A 20,549-nucleotide genomic window follows, 5' to 3' on the forward strand; every position below is an offset into this window, starting at 1 on the left:
ATGCATGTGTGTGTCTCTTGGTATTTTAAGTATAATCTACTGGAATATGGGGTGGTAGGTTTGGTGGGAGGGGGAGACTTCTCAAATCTTTCAAAGCATAAAATTCTGCCTTATAATCACTCAGTGTTATGACTAGGAAACACTAAATGGATACTGATTCTGTGTAATATCTATTTTGAAGGTGTACCACGTTAAGCCTAGATTTGAGTTAGTAGTATTACTCGGACAATTTAGTATTTGCTAGGATTTAAATATCTTATCATCATCAGTGATCTATAAATATTTATTGAGTGCCCAGGTAAGTGGCACTTTTTCATATGTTGGACACAGTTACTGAAAAGAAATGGTTTCATTTTGTCCAAGAAAGTGCATTCTAAGTAGATAAAAAGGACAAAGATACATGAGCTTAAGGAATTTTTTAAACTAATACTTAGAATTTGTTTCACATATACTATAACTTTCATTTATTTTCTGGCAGCCAAGTGTATGATCTTGAATTGAAGAATTAATGTTTAATTTATATGTTTATTTGTAATGGGGTGTGGTATTTATCTTTGCTTGAACTCTTTAGCTGAATTTGTCACAAGGGAAAAATTGTCTCCCAATTTTAGACCCTATAGATATTCTTTTCATTGTGATATATTAGATGGTCATTACAGTAAATAACTTGAACATGTGGAAGCTAGAGAGACTTACAAAGAAATTTTAGCTTCATTGAATGAATATAAAATTCTTGATATCTTTTGCATAATATGAATCTTCATGCTGAGAAAGGCCCAATTATTTTTGTTGAAAATATCTGCTGAGACCATGCAGATTAAAGTTTAAAACCAAACTCATGTTTAAAGTTATTTTAAAACTGTGAAACTCTATTTTTGTACAAAATAGGAGTATGAAGAGACTAAGTGTACTCTACTGGTTTGTATAGCAGTTAGTTTTGTTTTAAAAATATGGCTTTAAAAGTTTCATTTTTTTACACCTAACCTATAAAACCAGTGTTAAATATTTACTGTGGAATATGAAAATAGAGAATCAGTGGAAGAAAATAATCATAACTGATAAATTCACATTTTATTTATAGAGTGTACAGAGCACCTTGAGGAATTAAAGAGACAGTGCAGTTGAATATAAGATTCCTTCTTTGAAAATATTGACAATCTAATGGGAAAGACTAAGACTAACAAATAGATTACTGTTGGAAACATAAAATATGTACAGTTAGTAGTTATCTGATTGGCCATTCAAAATCATTTAGGTCTTGACTCAAGACATGCAGAATAAACAAGCTTGGTTCATAATGGGAATTAGCTCATTCACTGCCCCTTCAGGTTGTCAAAACAAAGCTATTAAAGTTACAGGATCACAATCTCACTCTAATGAGTTTTCTAGTCAATGGTACATTGACTTGACATTTTTACTTTTTATGCCTTTTGACAGTTCAATCTTGAAAAGCCTCAGTGGTTTTTGGATTTGTTGGAGAGCCATTTAGATGCTGAAAAAAACAATCAGACTCACTTCTGCTTGTACCCCCAAGTCTCTATCTGCTAAAAGATTCGTTTCCACACCCATTCAACTGTTGGAACATTAGTCTTTCATTGTCAATTGGAAGGCAAGAGTGATTAGAGTCAAATGGGGTTTAATTTTAGATGACCTCCTGGGGGAGAACTGGAGCAGAATTTTGAAGAGGAATATGATCCAAGATGCAGAAGAATATGGTTATGTTCACCAACAGAAAGACTAAGATGGCCTCTAAGGTCGTGCCCACCCACACATTCTCCTCCCATTCTTTGTTAATGGCACTTTTTATATTACAACTTGTAACCTTATTTAACCTAATGAAAATCTTAGCCAATTCTTTTAAAAACTGGTCATTTTTAAATTTCAACAGATACCATCCTTCATGAACATTCTTCTTCTCATTCCAAAATAACATCAGAGAGACAAACAAGTATGTGGTCATTGAGTCAGTCACAATGGTGAAGGGATTGCCAAGGAGGTAGTTGTGGGGTTATTGTACCTCTGCCTTGTTTGCCAAGAACATTTATCTGAAATTAGAATTAAACTATGGTGTTTTGATAACACGTTCAGGAAGGATGTCGATGCCTGCCTATTCACCGTGGCCATTCTTCTTTGCACTCGGGACACTCAGTCAGCTTTCTGTCTCTGATGAATCTTAATTTAGTTTGGACTTTTATCTGTCATCCATTGCAAATCTTTTATCACTGGCACTGCTTTCTCCGTGCCCACAAAGCTATGTGATGGGTACTTTGGATTCATTTTCATGCTTTTCCATATATTACCTTACAGAGAGAATTGGGGTCATTGTACTGTGTGGCTACTGTCGATGTCATAGTAGACTGGAATCTGCCCTTTGCTGAAGGAACAAAAAAAACTGAAGGATCTGGTTAATGACTGGGAATTAAATCCCTTTATGTTTTCTTCCCAGATATTGCTTTTACTGTTATTTGTTTCTTGGTAAATGGCTTCTCCAACTGTTGGAAGGACTATAGTATATTTCTCTAGACCTGCACTGCTGTCTAACATGGTAACCACTAGCTGCATGTGGCAATTTTTGGGGTTTTTTTGGCCACACCTCACATCTTGCGGGGTCTTAGTTCCCCGACCAGGGATTGAACCTGGGCCACGGCAGTGAAAGTGCGGAGTCCTAACCACTGTACTGCCTGGGAATTCCCTGCATGTAGCAGTTGAAATGTAAATTTAATTAAAATTAAGTAAAATTATAAATTCAGTTCCTCATTTGCACTAGCCACATTTCAAGTGCTTAATAGCCACACATGTCTAATGACTATTGAATTAGATAGCACAGACATAGAATATATTATTATAACTCTATTATCACTATAAGTTGTATTAGATATGTCTCTGTAACACCACTTTCTCCATTTACTCCTGGCCACACAACTAACTCTTCCTCCATCTGGCTCTTAAACATAAGCATTGTCTGATCTTGTCCTTAGCTATCTTCTCACTACACATATTCTTTTTTGATGAATTCATTGTTGTTTGTTTTTCTTGTACCTTTAATTGTCTCTTTAATGTAAATATTTCCCAGATCTGGTTGTGTTCTAGATCCACTTCAGCTTTTTTAGCTACTTGCTGGACAGCTTTGTATATGTCCTCTCAGCAACTTCTAATTTTATATGCCCAAAATAGAATTATTTTATTCTCCCTAAATTCTCTCCTCCTATCATCTCTACAGTGTTATTCATCCATTAGGCCTGGGGTAATGTTTAACTTTCCTCTCCCCATTATTCTCTGTATCTAATGAATCAGTTGCCCTGTTCACTCATTCCTGGCTACATGTATGTCATCCACCTCTTCTCATCTCCCCTTCCACCATCATAACCTCAGTTCAAGTCCTAATTACATATCACATTTTCTATTGAAAAAGTATTCCGACTGACCTCCCTGCCTCCAGCTTTTCTCCCTTCCGAATCCATGCCTTCTTCCTCATCATTTTCATAAAACATATGTTTGATCACATACTTCCCATACTCACACATCTGTGAGCACTCCCTTATAGCAGAGTAAAGAGCATACTTATTCATCCTCCCTAGAGTTGAAATGTCTACTTGGTACGTCTAGAAAGGTACACAACTTTCCAGGTCTCTTCCATCTGAGACCTGGCACCAAAGTTACTCCTGTAACTAAAGGAAAGGAACAAGAGGAAAGGAACTATGAGAAAAGGAGCAAGAGATGTCTATTTGAGTTGTTAAGCTAGACCAGAGAGTTTGAACTCTGCTCCCACGCCACCCCACCTCACCCCTGTATCCCCCCAGCGCACACACACACACACACACACACAAACACATACACACACGTTTATCATTCACATTGTTGTTTAACACCAACCATGGCACTAGGTAAGCTACCCTGACTTCAACCTCGCCCAAATGAAAGTCACAAGAAGTTGTCAATCGACTGAGTTAAGTCTTTGCTACCCTAATAGAATGGGTCTTCAAAATAGATTGTTATACAAAAATAAAGCTTTTATTCCCTTTAAAACAACAAAATTCCTCCAGCCTATCATTAGTAGCTCTCCACAATATGACATTTTTTTCTAAACTTTCTTCTTTCTCACTGCACTCACCCCACATACCTTACACTCCAGCCAAATTGCTTTGCTTACTCCTGATTGTGCCTTTGTTCAGTGTGTTCACATAATTTGGAACGATCTTTCCTCATGAACCCCCAATTTCCAGATTTAAAAGCTATTTAAGGCCAGCTAAAATATCTCCTCCAGAAGGTCATTCCAGAGTTAACAAGTAAGGATTTATCTCCTTTTTGGGGGGATCTTCTGTTAGCATTTATCTTGTTTAACTCGTATTATTATTTGAATAGTTTCACCTACTTCTCTACTAAATAATGAAATAATGGCCAAGGACCCAGTTTAATTTATCTTTGATCACCCAATAGTCCCTGACAGTGAATTGCATTTAGAAGATGCCAAAAAAAAAAAAAAAAAAAAAAACTTTTTGGTGAATGGTATTGTGACTTGAGTGAATGAATGAATGAATAAGAGTATAACACTAACTCATTACATGAATTAATCACTGAAGCAGCATATGAAGAAATTTTGATACGTTAATAATAGAATATGTGAAGTATTCATTATGCAAGTACCATTATCAAAGGATTGCATAGATGGATTATTTAAATATTACTTGTAAGCAAAGCAATATTTTTTATATTATTTGTATAAATGTACTATAATATATGTTCTAAAAAGATACAGATGAAAATTTATAGCATTTATAGTTATAAAGTTCCATGGAATAGTATATAACATTAGAGACATACACTATTTCTCTTCACTCTCTCTTTATGTATTCAATATTAATAACTTATGTACTGTTCTTGTGACTATCTATAATACACGGTTGATGAGAAATATTACTTGTACTGAGCATCCTAATCCCCAGGTGACAAAGTATTCAACATTTATGGTAAAATATATGATGGAATTTTTTTATGTATTCTGCTCAGTATAGCAACTGGATCATTGTTTCACAGAAAGGGTAACTGATTATGATCCTGTGTGGATGATCTTATTTTGCTAAGAAAAAAAGGGATCAAAATTGAAGAAACACTCCTCTTTTTTATGAATATTGTCATATTAGGAATTTAGGGCATTTAAATGTGCATCACATGGTTTGTATAAGCATTATATGTAAAAAGGATAAAGAAGAAATAAATGCAAGTGTTATTTTGCATGTACAGTAAAAGACAGCATGAGCTACTGAAGAAAATTCCTGGGAGTATATGGTGGCATAGCTCTAAATCCAATTTTAAAAATCTAAATTTAATCCTAACCTAAAAATAACTAGAACGTCAGAGGTGTACCTTTCCATAGTATGAATAAGTTCATAAAATGGAGATTTCTCCATATGCAGTGCAATTTTATTTTTTAAACTTGGGGGTATGACCTTTTGGGAAAAGATTTGGCCCTAAGTTGTAACAAAACCAACACTTCAGAAGCAAATACTTTAAAATCACAATTTGATGGAAATAAAATAACTTACTGATAAGATGACTCCCTCAAAGTACCTAAGGCTGTATAAATATTTAGCACGATAAAATGAACTCCAAGAAATTATAGCTTAACTAAATAGCACATAGTCATTTAGTTTCTATTCTTCTCCCTAATATAAAGCAGCAGGTTAATATGTGCTTTTTGTGTTGTTCTGCTTTATTGTTGTTTTTGCTGTGTCTCAACCTTTGTGAAAGCCTTTGGTTTTCAATAATGAAGAGGCATTCTGGCTGAAAGAAGGTAGAGATACAGACAAGTAGAAGCAGTATTCAAAGTAGTAAGCTATTTAAAGAGAAATAAGTTTACTAGCAGGAAAAAAGAAAAACCAATCAATAAATTGGGGGAACGTGTAACCAAAACACAAAGCTCTGAGAAGCTGAGAACTGTTTAGAGTGAGCTAGCAGATACTGTTTTTTAAAGCAGTTTACTGTTTTATGGACTCTATATATTTGATCATTTTTGGTTTGATTTGGTTTGGTATTCTTCTATAACATGATATCCTATAAAATAGAATACATGTTTCTCAAAATATTATCTTTATCAAAATCATCTTGAGGACCTGTACTCTGGATCTACTGAATCTCTATTTCTGGGGATGGACCTGGGGATCAGCATTTTAACCCACTGCCCAAGTGATTCTCACATGTATACAGAAGTAAAATCTGAAAAATCACTGCAGTAGCTTAACTGTGTTTGGGTGTACTTTCATTGCTTTTGCAGTAATGCCTTTATTTTCTTTGCCTAAAAGACCTACTTTTTCTAAGACCCAATTAAAAGCCACCTGTCCTGATTTTTTTTAAGGCAAAGTTAAAGTTGTTTCCTCCTCTGCTTCCCCAGCCCCATGATCCTGCCTTTATTATAGTAATTATTGGTGTCCCAAAAGTCTTAGTGCATATTTAAGCTTTAATAACTTCACATATATAAATATGGTACAAACATCATTTGAATTTTAATTATTTCCATTTCTTTTACAATCATTTAGTTTTATTTCAAATGGTAAGTTTTTAATTTTAATATTTGTGTGTGACAGTTTTTTAGACCCATGGAAATACTCGGCCACCTTAGTCACCTGATGTAGCTCCCTTAGACTTTATTTTGTGGGGTCATCTCAAAATTGTCAAGTATGCATCAGTACTTCATTTCTTTGAATAATATTAAGGCCAGGATCACAAATGTAATCCTTTTAGTCACTGAGGAGGAGCAGCTGATGAAAGTTTTTACAAAGTTTGAAATTTGACTTGCACAATGTATAGCCCAACACAGTGGTTTTGTTGAATTTTAATAAGAAATATATTAATATTTTTAAATTTTAAATAATTGACCTTTCATATGTTGATTTGTGTAACTTCATGGCATTTATACTTCTAAAGTTATTGAAACTTAAAACTGCATGGAGACTGTAGAATTCTACATATTTTAACTTATTTGTGTGAATGCCTATCTCCTTAAACTGCACTCCTCTAAGCCATGTTTTAGTCATCCTTACATCCTTAACACAGGTGATTAATATTTGCTGAATCAAGAGGAAAAGTACATTTATTATACATTATCCAATTGGTTTAATATATTCAATATTATTAAACTGTTACTAAATATATTTAGATACATTTAGTATATTTAAAATTTAGCTTCAAACATATTAATATACTTAATATTTAGTAATATTTACTGTTTCCATCCATTACAGTTATCCTTTTAGATGCTCAAATTGCTCCATCTCTGGCCAGTGAGAATCTCTTCATGTTGGCTTCTGAGTCCTACTGACACAATACTCATAGTCTTTAATAGCTTCTTTCTATCTTGTGTCACAATATAATCCATGCTCCTCTTGTACAGTTCCTATCCCAGATCTGGTATTAGCCATTTTTCAAGAAGGCTTGGGAAATGGTGTTTGAAGACCACCAATTGTGGGGAATTCATTTATTACTAAATTGGTCATTGTTTCTATGCTTTTTCAGTGGACAGAGCTAAGAGAATCATACATACATACATACATACATACATAATACATCAAGAGACTCTAAGGTTTTTACTTAACTGCTTATATATGTATCTGCTTTCTCCCATGCTAAAATTACTTACCAATGTCACCAAGAGTGATAGAATGATACTGTCATATAACTGTTCAACTGCTTCATCCTATAAAACACACACAACAGTTTCAACAAAACAATAACAGAATAACAACACTACTACCAACAATATGATTACTGAAAATAGTATAAGATTTTGGTTAACAGTTCTTTTTCTTATATCATAATAGGGAGGTACAAGTAGAGTATATTTTAAGGAGACTTGAAATAGTTACTCTGTGTGATTATTCTATCACTAGCAGAATATTCATTTAGATCATATTTACCTTTTTCCTTGAGAAGAATCCCTTTGGAGTTTGAACATTTAATCATATCCTCTGATTCTAGGAAGGTAGGTAATTAATGAAACTTGCATCCATTACAGCTGAAGCTAGCTGTAGAGGCAGCATGGGGAAACTGGGCAACTTCCCAGCTTTTCCCAAATCGTCTCTTCCCAGTGTAATTGTGTTTGAAGTTAATTCTGTAAAATTGGACTCTTCCAAATTCAGATGTAAGTACAAATGCACTTTCCAAATATAAATGTTTTATCTACACCTTGGCTCCTCTGTACACATAATTCATAGTTAATTATTAAGAGTTGACTTTATATGAGTATATAGACACAGATATGATGGTGTTTGTAACAAACTTCTCCTCTGGCACAGAATGGCAAGGCCCAATCCTTAAGTATTTCTATTAGTTTGTGAAATGAATTAGGCCAAATTTAACTTGAAAAATTTTGGCCCAATAAGAATATGTACTTCTTCTGACAAGGTATTGTGGTGAAGTGGCATTACCAAAAGCTATGTTGAGTAAGATTCCTTTGTGTCAAAATTAAATTCAGGGGTAAAAATGACATGGATTCTCATTCCTCGAAATATGCAGTATTGTGGAATATGGATATTTTTTTCAAAGTTAGATAGCCAAATAATAATTAGTTAACTTTATATTTTAACATAAAAGTAATTAATTTAAAATTTTTAAATGATACAGAGCAACAATAATTCATACTTAAAATGTATTTATCATTTACTGTATGCCAGATAGTGCTAAGCCATTTATTTCATTTCCTCATTTGATTCTCACACATCCTTATTGGTTTACTTATAATATCGTGCCCATTTTATAAATTCCTTGAGTAAACTGAACCATAGAAACACGAAGTTTCTAAGCAAAGATCATTTTGCTATATTACTGCTTATTGTAAGTCTAGCAATTGCAGATAAAAAGACAATGGTGAATTTTTAAAAATAATTTTTTTGTAATTTCAGGAACTCAAATTTAGGCAAGAACTATAAACTTGATATTCATTAGTAGCATATATCAATTTTAAGTGCATAATAAAAGTGTATTTAATATATTGCAATAAAGTATTTTTGAGATTTTTGATATGACTATTGAAATAAGTACTAGTGTTTTTCTTAACGTTCCAATCTATAATAAATCAGTATTTGAAATGTTGGAAATATTTCAACAAAATACATTTATCACATGTAAAAGTTTAGACAGGAAATGATTATAGTAATTTTTCCAGTATTTGTTTTTATATCTATTCAATGTATATTGTCCTTTATTATGTGTGTTTAAAATTAGTAAAATTAGAAAACACAGTTAAGCAAAAATTAAAATATCCCTGTAACTGACCATCAGAGCTAACCAATGTGAATATATTAGTTAAAAGGAATGCTTGATTTTTTAAAATTAATGTATATGTTTCTTATTTTTAGGATTGTACTGTATATGAAACAGAGAATAAAATTCTTCATGTGGTAAGTATACTTGGATTTATTTTCACCTTCATTACAAAATATGTATTCCTTTGTTTAACTGGCTATTAAGTAAAAAGCTACAGCCTATAAAAAAGTGAGCCCTGTGTATTTTATAGGAAAAGTACAAAAAAGTCAAAACATAACAGGTTATATTAGTTATAACCATTCTATTGTAACTTAATAGAAAAATATGACACAGTACTTTAAGATTGTAGTATGTAGCAAGGTTTAAATGCAATAAAATAAAGAATCTAGAGAAAAGGAAATTTGAAATAAGAATTTTTCACTCTTGACCTGTGACAAAAAGAGATCAGAGAAAAGTATTTGGTTGTATAACAGAGATAATTTACCTCTGTTGTCATTTGGATGAAGTACTTCATAAAATAATCAAACTGCCTTTACTCTGATTCTGTGTTCACCAACCTTCTAAATTTTAACTTGGCCTTATTTATTGAATCAATTCATGACTTTGCATGTATTTTATTTTATTACTAGAAATACTGAGTATGAGTACATTATACTTTGTAGAAAGGCATCTTCTTTCTTCTTAATGAAGTTTGCTGGTTTTCTTTTTTTTAATAAATTTATTTATTGTATTTATTTACTTTTGGCTGCATTGGGTCTTCATTGCTGCACACGGGCTTTCTCTAGTTGTGACGAGCAGGGGCTACTCTTCATCGAGGTGCATGGGCTTCTCATTGCGGTGGCTTCTCTTGTTGCGGAGCACGGGCTCTGGGTGCACGGTCTTCAGTAGTTGTGGCATGTGGGCTCAGTAGTTGTGGCTCGCAGGCCCTAGAGCACGGGCTCAGTAGTGGTGCACAGGCTTAGTTGCTCCGCAGCATGTGGGATCTTCCTGGACCAGGGCTTGAACCCGTGTCCCCTGCATTGGCAGGCAGATTCTTAACCACTGCGCCCCCAGGGAAGCCCTTGCTGCTGCTTTTCTTTGTTAATCCATTTCTTGGTTGATGCTCATCTGCCCTAATAACTTCACCTCTGTTAGAGATGAGTGACAACATAAATAACATTGAAGAAGTTTAGAAATAAAAGCAATATATTTACTTCGGTAATTTTGCATTTCAGCTAGTGAGAATTTAAAGATCTTGTCTGATAATGATTGAGACAGTGGATGGCATTAACCAATCAATTCAGCTCAGAAAGCTCTTGTATTTTCATGTTATTATTCCACTGCCCTTCCTGGCCTTTTTATGCAAGGATGGCCCAGCTTTCACTAGAAGGTTGTATACTTGTGTATTACTTTTCTCACAGTAAGAATTATTTTTTAAAAATAATAAAATAGTATAGTATTCCACTTGGTATGTAATGCTGGGACACTTTATTTATTTATCTATTTATTTTTGAAGCATAGTTAACTTTACAATGGAATACTTTCTTTAAAACAAAATTTTCAGAAAAGTCTCTTTCTGGGTTTCTTGTAATATAGAAGAAATCACTTGGAGTTTAAAAATCTGTGTCTGAATCCTAGTTCTATCACTTTCTATCTCAGTGACCTTAGTCAAGTGATTTAACATTTTTTGAGCTTTTGCTCTTTTTTAAGGTAAATTTTAACAATTAAAAAAAATTTACTGAGATAAAATTATGTTAGATCCAGGTATACAACATAATGATTCAATATTTGTAAGAGACTTTGTTCTTAATATGTAAGGTGAGTATGTGTACTCATATAACCTAGTAGAGATTACAGTAGCTTGAGATATGCACTAGAACATAAACCGCCTCAGACCAGACCCAATATCTTTATTTTGTCTGGAGGGTAAGGGAGGCACTTGTCAAGAGGAAGCAGAACTTATCACTTATGAAAACCTGCTCTATCCTAGGAATTCCAGAGGCAATACAGGCATCAGAGTATTCTTCAATACCTGGGCAAACTGAAATAGCTCAGGAAAGTTGTGAGGTGTGTCTTTTCCTGACATAGATCTCTATTTAAAGATGAGTAAAGAAAAAGAATGGGAAAGAGAAGAGGAAATATCCTCTCATATATTAGAAGAAAATCTTTCCCCATGAAGTAAGTTTATTAAGAACATCTATTTAATGTTCTCAGTAAGAACTAAAAGAACATTGTTTTATTAAAATAGAATACCATACTATAAAGAAGGTAAGGCCACTATAGACTGAGCATGATATGGGCTAAGAAAACAGTCTCTAAAACTCAGAACATGGAAAAAGAAATTAAACCATGCTGAAAGCAGCAAAAAGCAGACTGGATATTGAAGAAAATTGAAATGGTGAGACACAAGATAAACTTTAATGATGCTCAGATATTTAGTAAATTAATGAAAAGACAAAAAATGAGAGAAGATAATAGCTATAGAGTATAGATTATGGTTAACCCACCTTCAATTAATTGTTAGCTTCTAAGAAAGAAAGTAATAGGAAACAAAGATATAATAGAATAATTTAGGAAAAAAATAGGGAAATTTGGATTACTCAACAAAGTCAGAAAATGTGTTGGAAAGATAACAGCTTCAACACAAATGAACTTATATACAAAACAGAAATAGAACCACAGACATAGAAAACAAACTTACGGTTACCAAAGGGGAAAGGTGGGGGGAAGGATAAATTAGGAGTTTGGGATTAACATATACACACTACTGTATATAAAATAGATAACCAACAAGGACCTCCTGTATAGCACAGGGAACTATACTCAATATTTTGTAATAACCTATAAGGGAAAAGAATCTGAAAAAAAATAGATATAAATGTGTGTATAGCTGAATCACTTTGCTGTACACCTGAAACTAACATCATTGTAAATCAACTATACAATTTAAAAAAAGAACAATTTCAAGATATTTTCTGTAACATTTTACAATTTCTATGGCAAGAAGCAACTTTACATTCATTCAACCAGTGGCAAGAGAGAGATGTGAGGTTTTGACTTCAAAGAAACAAATTTTAGAGTGTATTCACATATTTACTCTGAAACCCTAACTGCCAGAAGACAATGGAACAAAATCCATAAGCCTTTGAAGCAAAACTGTTTATATCTAACTAAATTATCATTCATAAGTGAAAGCAATAAAAAGATATTTTTAGATCAGCAAGATCACTAAAGGACCATTTTGAAAAGTATACTTGAATATGTTTACCAAATAAATGAAACAAAAGTTGAATTCCGGGATAGGAAGGTTGTGGTAGCAAAGGCCTGAAGGTGAACAACAAAACCAGATGAGATGGTTAGTTCGTTCCTGCTGCTTTAACAAAAATACAATAGACTGGGTGGCTTAAACAACAAACATTTTTCACTCTTCTGGAGGCTAGGCCATCCAAGATCAGGGCACCAGTAGATTTGGTGTCTAGTGAGGGCCTGTCGCCTGATTCATAGAGGGTCTTCACATGGTGGAAGATGCAAGGGGAGCTCTGTGGGGTTTCTTTTATAACAACTCTAATCCCATTCAAGAAGGCTCCAAACTCATGACCCAATTACCTCTCAAAGGCTCCACTTGCAGATACCATCACACTGGGGATTAGGTTTCAGCATATGAATTTGGGGGGGGGATACAAACTTTGAGTCTATAACAGATGGAGAGGAATAAACAAGTATATGAGTTCTAACTACTATTTTTTAAATGAGGGTTTTTAGTGATAAATCAAAAATATAATGCAAATATCATTGAATTTATATATTTTTTAAAGAGACAAGCTCTGTATTTCTAAATTAAACCACGAAGACTACCATTACTTTCCAGTTATCCTTAGAAAACAAGGATTTCCTGTAAAACTAATGAAATACAAATTTTCACCTATCAATTCATAAGTACAAATACACACACACTAACACACACTAAAAATATTGAAATGCTGGTGCGAATCTGATGAAATTAGAATGGACGCAGCATATTGCTAGGCATGTACGTTCATAAAACCTTTTTAAGTTTTAGTCAATTTCAAGGCTCAAAAACATTAATACTGTACTAACATTTATGTAGTGTTTAACATATGCCTTAGACACTATTTTAAATGCTTGGTATAAACTAACTCATTTGGTCCTCATAACAACCTTATGAGGTAGGTACTATTAGTATCATCTCCATTTTACAGATGAGGAAACAGAGGCATAAAGAGGTTAGATGACTTTTGCCAAGTGACACAGTTGGTCTGGCCCCAGAGTCCATATTCCTATACTATCTTGGGAATCTAGTCTAAAAATAAATTCTAAAACGCAATAACGTTTTCTGTAGAAAGAGTTTATAGCTGAATTATATGTAATAATGAAAAATAGGCAATAATAGGTTAATGCTTCGGTAAACTATGGTGCATTCACAGGATTAAATATTCATGCTATTTGAAGTTGTATTAGTGAATATATGATTTATGAATAAATTATCCATAAATAAATTTATGAATATACCAAAAATATTTTGTGACAGTATTAATGGAAACATTCTAAATGATAATGTTAAGTAAAAACCAGATTCAAAGCATTATAAACACAGAATAAATTACCATTGAAAATTGAAAAAGAAAATATTCTATATTAATATTTACTGTGTTTATTTGGTAAGATGATAGCTGATTTTTTTTGTTTGTTCATTTCAAATGTCCTCCCACGTTTCTTCAGTTAGTTTATGTTACTTTTATAATTTTTCATTATAAAAGTAAATATTTATTATGTTTATAATCCTGATGGCCTTGAATGGATAGTTTTATTCTCTACATAGTGAAATAGTCTAAAGAAACTTGGACATTCCATAGGTTACATTTCCTGTTCAGCTTTTTTATCTTTAAAATTGGAGAGAGTTGTTTATGAGAAAGTAGTAGACTCTGAGGACCAAAAAGCTGGGTAGAAAAGAGGGTTGGTTGGTTTCAGTGGTAGACAGAGATGTCTATTAATATGAAACGTGAGAATGAATAAAAGGAGACTGGGAAGCTTGGGTTTCCTTGGAATTTGCCATTAAATATAATGGAACAGATGGCAGAGTGTGACCATAAAGGACAGAAGGAAATGCAGATATCAATGTACTATATATCTGAGTGCTTGTCACCTGATGATAAAGAGGAATATATTTCACCTCTTTTGATTTGATATTTCCCTCTCAGTTAGGCTTTGTCGCTGATTACGCGTTCCCTGGCGTGCTGGAGCCCATCTGGTTTTGCTCTGCACAGATCCTTGTTTTATACAGGAAATCAGATGCAGGGAATCTGGAGTTCTCTTCAGTTCTGTACCCTACTTTCCCCTTACTCCCACCTTTCACTACAATCTTTGAATCTGGAGAGAGAAGCATTCCTGAGAAGCCATTTCAGACCTTGTGCTTTAGCAGACTTATTCTGCTTGTCACAGCTCTGCTGCTCTCGCTGGTGAACCGCGAACACTTGTCAGCTTTGATAAGCTCATGGAAATCCCAGGCCAGGCATTGATCATTAAAGTCACATTGTTTAAATCAGATTGTACTGAACTCAAATACACCTTTTACATTAACCAACAGTGTGATCTTGTATATGGCACTTGCTTTGTGCTAGCATTTTACCCTCATCATTTTTATAAAGATAATGAGAGGAATAAATAAAGTAAATGCCTATTTTATTATTTTAGTGTTAACACTATCTTATATATATAGTACTTTACAGTTTACAGGGTATTTTCATGAATGCTCTTTCTTCTCTCTCCTCTCTTTTCTCTCCAAGCTATTTTTTTTTCATTACTTATTTAGGTTTGATCATGAATTAGGCTTATTTTGGCTTATTAACTATTTGTTTTATTTCATGAAAATTTTGTGTGTACTTTTTTCCTTCCTTTAAGTGTATGCGTTCTTTACTCCTAAGCTCCATTTGGGCTGAGATTATTGTTCCTTTCTCCGCTTTCTAGACTAGAAATGGCTAAAACCGCATAGAACCAACAGTTAGGTTAAGAGAAGAGCCTGGAGGAGAAAATTAAAAGGTCATTTTAGACTTTGCCCCACCATCTATATCATATCATTTATGTAAGCATAGCTTCCCTCTTCTAATCTCCCAAAACCTTGCAGATGTAAGTACTAGGGCAGCAGCATGCCCCATAATAAAATAAAAGTCATCATATTAATATTTTATCTTTAGAGATTTCTGGAAAACAGTGGCGGTCTAATTACTTTATAAAAATAATCTTATGTTGGTCCCTGAAGCTGTGAAATGGCAGCTTTGCCAATTATAGACTCTTCTCTTAAAGCTGTGATCTTGGGCCATTGCAAACTGAATGTTTTTGTATGGTTGACATTTTGGTTGTAACTGTAGCATTTGAACATACAAATTATGGTCAGTCTCATTAAAACATGAATTCTAATACTGAGTTTTATGATAGAAAGCATTAGGATCCTTCTTTATTTTGAAAGTTAATGTGACCCTTCTATTTTGGCCCCCTTCACTGTCTTTGTGGTCAATCTAAAGAAGCATGCTAACTCTATTACTGAAATAGGCATTGATTTCTTGAGTGTCGTATTAGATTATCTTCAGGTTTTGGCAGTTTGGTGCTTTATTGCTTTATAAATTTTTTAACTGTAAATTAAGTTCTCCACAACTGATGTCTTGTGCAGGAATGAAGACATCCAGATAGAATATGATGGAGTTAGAAGATGTTTGTCTTTTATGGGACAAAAAAAAAAAGTGTATATACTAATGGGAATGTAACCACACATAAAAAAATCAAAATAATCTGTTTTCACTGTGTCTTTTTCGTGTGTCTTTGTGATTTGGATAGACAGTATGTAAGTTGGTATATTACGAATGTTTTTGCTAATATGACATTTGCTGAAAACATTATACATTGTAAAATACTTTCATATTCAGATTGACTCTGAGTGTACAATCCTCACTCTCAAAGAGTATTCATTTTAGTTGTTGAGTCAAGTGAGGCTGAGTAATGTAATAGAAAGAGCAGCAATTTGAGAGTTAAAAAGATTTTGTGTCCTGACCCCATTCTGGCACTTACTAGCTGTGAACAAACTAAATTAGCCTTTCTGATTACGCTGGGGGATTGGAGTGTCTGTGATTTCAAAGGTCTAAATGCCATAAATCTTTGGTGACTAACTCACAAGATCAGTAGAAAACAGTATGACCACATAAAAGAGAGAAATTGGGGCTTCCCTGGTGGCGCAGTGGTTGAGAGTCCCCCTGCCAATGAGGGGACACGGGTTCGTGCCCCGGTCTGGGAGGATCCCACATGCCGCGGAGTGGCTGGGCCCGTGAGCCATGGCCACTGAGCCTGCGCGTCCGGAGCCTGTGCTCCGCAACGGGAGAGGCCGCAACAGTGAGAGGCCCGCGTACCAGAAAAAAAAAAAAAGAGAGAACTTGAAGGACTATCTTAATCTAAGACCATTCTTTATGTGATCAAAGACACTATGGATTTTTTAAAACTATAGTTATTGTTACTGTAAATGTAAAGATTTCTTCAAAAAGGTAATTGAATCAGTCTGGAGATGGATATCACATGGTAACTTAAACAAGGGAAGTTTAATCTAAATAATTACTAAACTGTGGTAGAAGAGTACCGATATAGATGTAAAGAGACTCTAAAGCATGCTCTAGGACTGGGGGAGAGTACCCAAGGAAGGACAGCTTGAGGTGGACACCTTCCGCCACACTGAGGGTCAGAAATCATTAGAACAGTCAGGTTGCGGCTTCACTGAGTTGCCTAAACCAGAGCTGGTCCAGACAAGCAGGAAACAACCTTCGAGGATACAGGCAAGTGATGCTGGTAGGAGAGCTCACAGAGAGAGTGGGGTGCTGTCGTGGGTATGAGGCTGAGAGGGCCACAGGATGGTGGTCACTGAGCCCAGACTGAGGCTGTGAGGTCACTGAGGGACTGCATAGTCTGGGCATCATGGATGTCCCCACACACATGTGTCACTGATGGACATTGTAGCAGAAGCAAGAAAAAGCAAAACACTGCCCAAAGGGAAGAGAAGCCTCCTTCTCCCTGCAGTATCCCTCCAGCACCCTCTACTGGCACAAACTTAACATTGTCCTTACTGTGAAGTAGAAATACTTGAAGAGACCTGCCTATCATCATAGAGCAAACATTGAAGGGTGAATTTGGAGCTCAGAACCAGTAAACGAATAACTGGTACAATGCAATTAGCTCTTTTCTCCATAAAATCATATATGGCAACTTTGAATTTCTCTACTATATGTAAAGACATTGCTCCCAGGTCTCTGCTATTTGTTTCCTATTTGCCCATAAGCTGTATATATAGTGCCTGGATTTTCCAGAAGCTCATCTAATCATAATGAACAGCTTCACTCTTGCTGTTTGAATCTAAAGTAAAATTAAATCATCTTCCTAATAACCTACATCTTATTCGAGCCACTAATATGTCCAGACCCTTGTTAATCCTGAGCTTGGAAAATAGTGTGCCCACGAATGAGTACTCCTCTCATCTGTCTGGGGACTCCCTGCAAGCCTGCCTGGCTCTGCTTCCTGCCCTGAGAGAGCAGGCAAATAGGGTGAGATTTTCCCAGATCCAGTTCTGGTTTCCAGCTGACTGTTTCCCTATCAGAAATCAGAGGAGCAATGGAGGCTCTTGTCCCAGCTTTAATTCAGACCAGGCTGTCTCAGGAAAGTAGTTGTAAGTTGGAAGTGTCATGGGTCCACTTCTTGCTCATCAGTGTAGGTGCACATTTGGGACTGATGTTCTCTCACTGTTTGGTACTGACTTCATCATTCTTAGATGATTATTATTTTAAAGTATTATTGCTTCTTTTCCATGATCAGGAACACAAGGACAGCATGGTTAATATCAGTGATGTTAAGGACAAAGCCAAATACATCACCGGAAACACTGTCCCAGGTTGAGAAATCCTTGAGCATAGCAGTGGCATTTGAATCATGGAGCAGATACTCAGTGATTGTTGAATGAATGAATGGCTTAATGAAGCAGTGGTGGTGGTGATTTCTCTCCATTTTGCTAATTGTTTTGTTGTGTTTTCTTCCCCACCATCAGAGTTTGAAACCTAAAGGGATTGCAGAGTTACCCAGGCCTTGTTGGAACAAAGTTCATATGACCTTTATTATTTATTTGCAAATATAGTTGCTTTCTGAAGCTATTTGAAACTCTTTAATCTTTGCTGTGTACAAATATAATTTTTACATGGGTTTAAAGTTGAAATTTTATTCTGTTGTATTAGTTTTTTAAGTTTAAAAAATTGTTTCTATTCAGTTCTCTTTACTCATATGAGCAAGAAATTCTTCCTGTGTTGGGGAATATGTATGTAGATTAATACTTTTTAATATCAATTTAAATTCTCTTTATGAAGTTTACTCTTTGAAATTTACCTGTGATTGTTCACTCCTGTGTCTTTTTTTAAATTTTTATTTTATGTTGCAGTATATTTGATTTACAAGGTTGCATTAGTTTCAGATATACAGCAAAGTGATTCAGTTATACATTTATCCTTTTTCCCATTTAGGTCATAATAGAACATTGAGTGGAGCTTCCTGTGCTATACAGTATAGGTTTAGGGTACCATTATAATTAGAAATGCAAAATTGCTAGCTCAACAGAGATCTGGCAAGTACTAAAAATACTGTATTTCTGAATGAGGCTTATATAATTTAGAGTTCTCACTATTTAATATGGAATAAATTTGCACTATTTTATAAAAACAAAGCCTCTCTTGTTCACCAAATATGATGCAAATATCCTGCTCAGTTGGCACAGAGTTGTATGATTTATAATACTGAATTATACTAATATATAAACCAAACAATAAAATAAAAATATGCTCTGTCCTCTAGACTATTTTAATTGAACTATTATTTATATCAATAACTATTTTAATATGTATACACTATTTATCAAAATTAAACTTTTGTTACTGTTTTCCATGTTACTGATAAGAAACCTGGATTATTTAAGCTATACTTAAATTGTAGCTTTCACATCATTCTTGCCTTCTTAAAATGCATATTCATCTGTTTGTTTCCTCAGTTCATCTTGGTTTTATACTCTTGTCCCTTTTATGTATGTGTATATCTGAAAGTAGAAATTTCCTTTTGTAAAACCTTTTGTTAAGCTTATGAACCTGAGGTTCTTTCCTACGTCAAATGAATGTCTGATTTTTAAATCTAAAGATATTTCCATTCATTTCCTCCAATACTCAGAAGAATAACCAGTATTCCACTTACTTAGAAAAACATAAATAAAAATACTTTAAGTGGCTCAATCATGTCTGGCTGAGTGTCCTCTGAGGCTAAGAGGCTAACTTAAGACTTCTTACCTACTCCTTAGCTTTTCACTATTGTTTGTACTTAGAATGCTTTCCACATTTCCTTTTTGAAATACAAAAGCTAAAACTTCACATATTAATCTAAAAAGTGTCTGATAAATTCAGTGATAATGAAAGAATGCTGTTCAGAGATAATGAAATAATGCTGTCTGCTAATTGGTTAGTATATTAATGTAAGGTTGCTGTTTTTCGTATCTTCACAGTGACTAAAATGTTGCTTTTACAACTTTTTAAAAACCGCTGTTTATTTTATACTAAACGTGCTATGTTCAGATCTTTTTTCCCCTTAAGAGCTTTTAGATTTGGGTGAACCAGCCATACACTATATGCAAACCTATATAAAATATAGTATGTATACAGAACAGAACATGAAAACGTCCCATTTCTTCCTGAGAATATGCTCTATAATTATATTAATTCATATTTGAAATTAATATAAACAACTGGAGAGAAAAAAAAGACAATACCATTAAATCCAGCCCGTGACACTCTTCTGTTTTAAAAGTTTCTTAAGTCATAGCTAGCCCTCTGTTAACTGCTATTCAGTCACAAATCCTTTGTCACCATTTTGGGTAGTATAAACAGAATCCAGAGGATCAGTTATAATACTCATTGCCATTTTATGTTCTCTTTAACTTTACTAAAGACATATTATTTACTAGGCTTTAATTTAAAATTTAAAAATTTCCTTCTGCTTTTAGAACTAAAGATAAATAGAATTTAAAATCCTTTGGTATTTATATTGCAAAAATAGCAGAAGAATCCCCTTTATACAAGTGGTTACCAGTTATCTTCTTGCTAGAAAAGAGTTGTCCTTTTGCTGCTAAAATTTCAAGTTTTCCCAGAGAGCTGTGCCTTTCACAGTCTCAGATCTACTAGTCCTTATCTAAACTGCATTCTAAATTGCAAGAACACTTCCAGGCTCACCTTATATTT

The 20,549-nt window shown here is 34.2% G+C and overlaps 1 protein-coding gene across 5 annotated transcripts in view; it reads left to right on the forward strand.

Moving 5' to 3' along the window:
• Positions 1-20,549, forward strand: part of CNKSR2 (connector enhancer of kinase suppressor of Ras 2) — a 255,004-nt gene that overhangs the window by 88,187 nt on the left and 146,268 nt on the right. For all 5 annotated transcript variants that reach the window (XM_082610757.1, XM_082610756.1, XM_082610758.1 and 2 more), the window contains exon 5: positions 9,351-9,392. In XM_082610757.1, the coding sequence (XP_082466883.1) occupies positions 9,351-9,392 (42 nt within the window). The remainder of the gene's footprint in view (positions 1-9,350; positions 9,393-20,549) is intronic.

Source organism: Mesoplodon mirus (assembly GCF_964341445.2).
Source record: "Mesoplodon mirus genome assembly, chromosome: X".
Lineage (NCBI taxonomy): Eukaryota > Metazoa > Chordata > Mammalia > Artiodactyla > Ziphiidae > Mesoplodon > Mesoplodon mirus.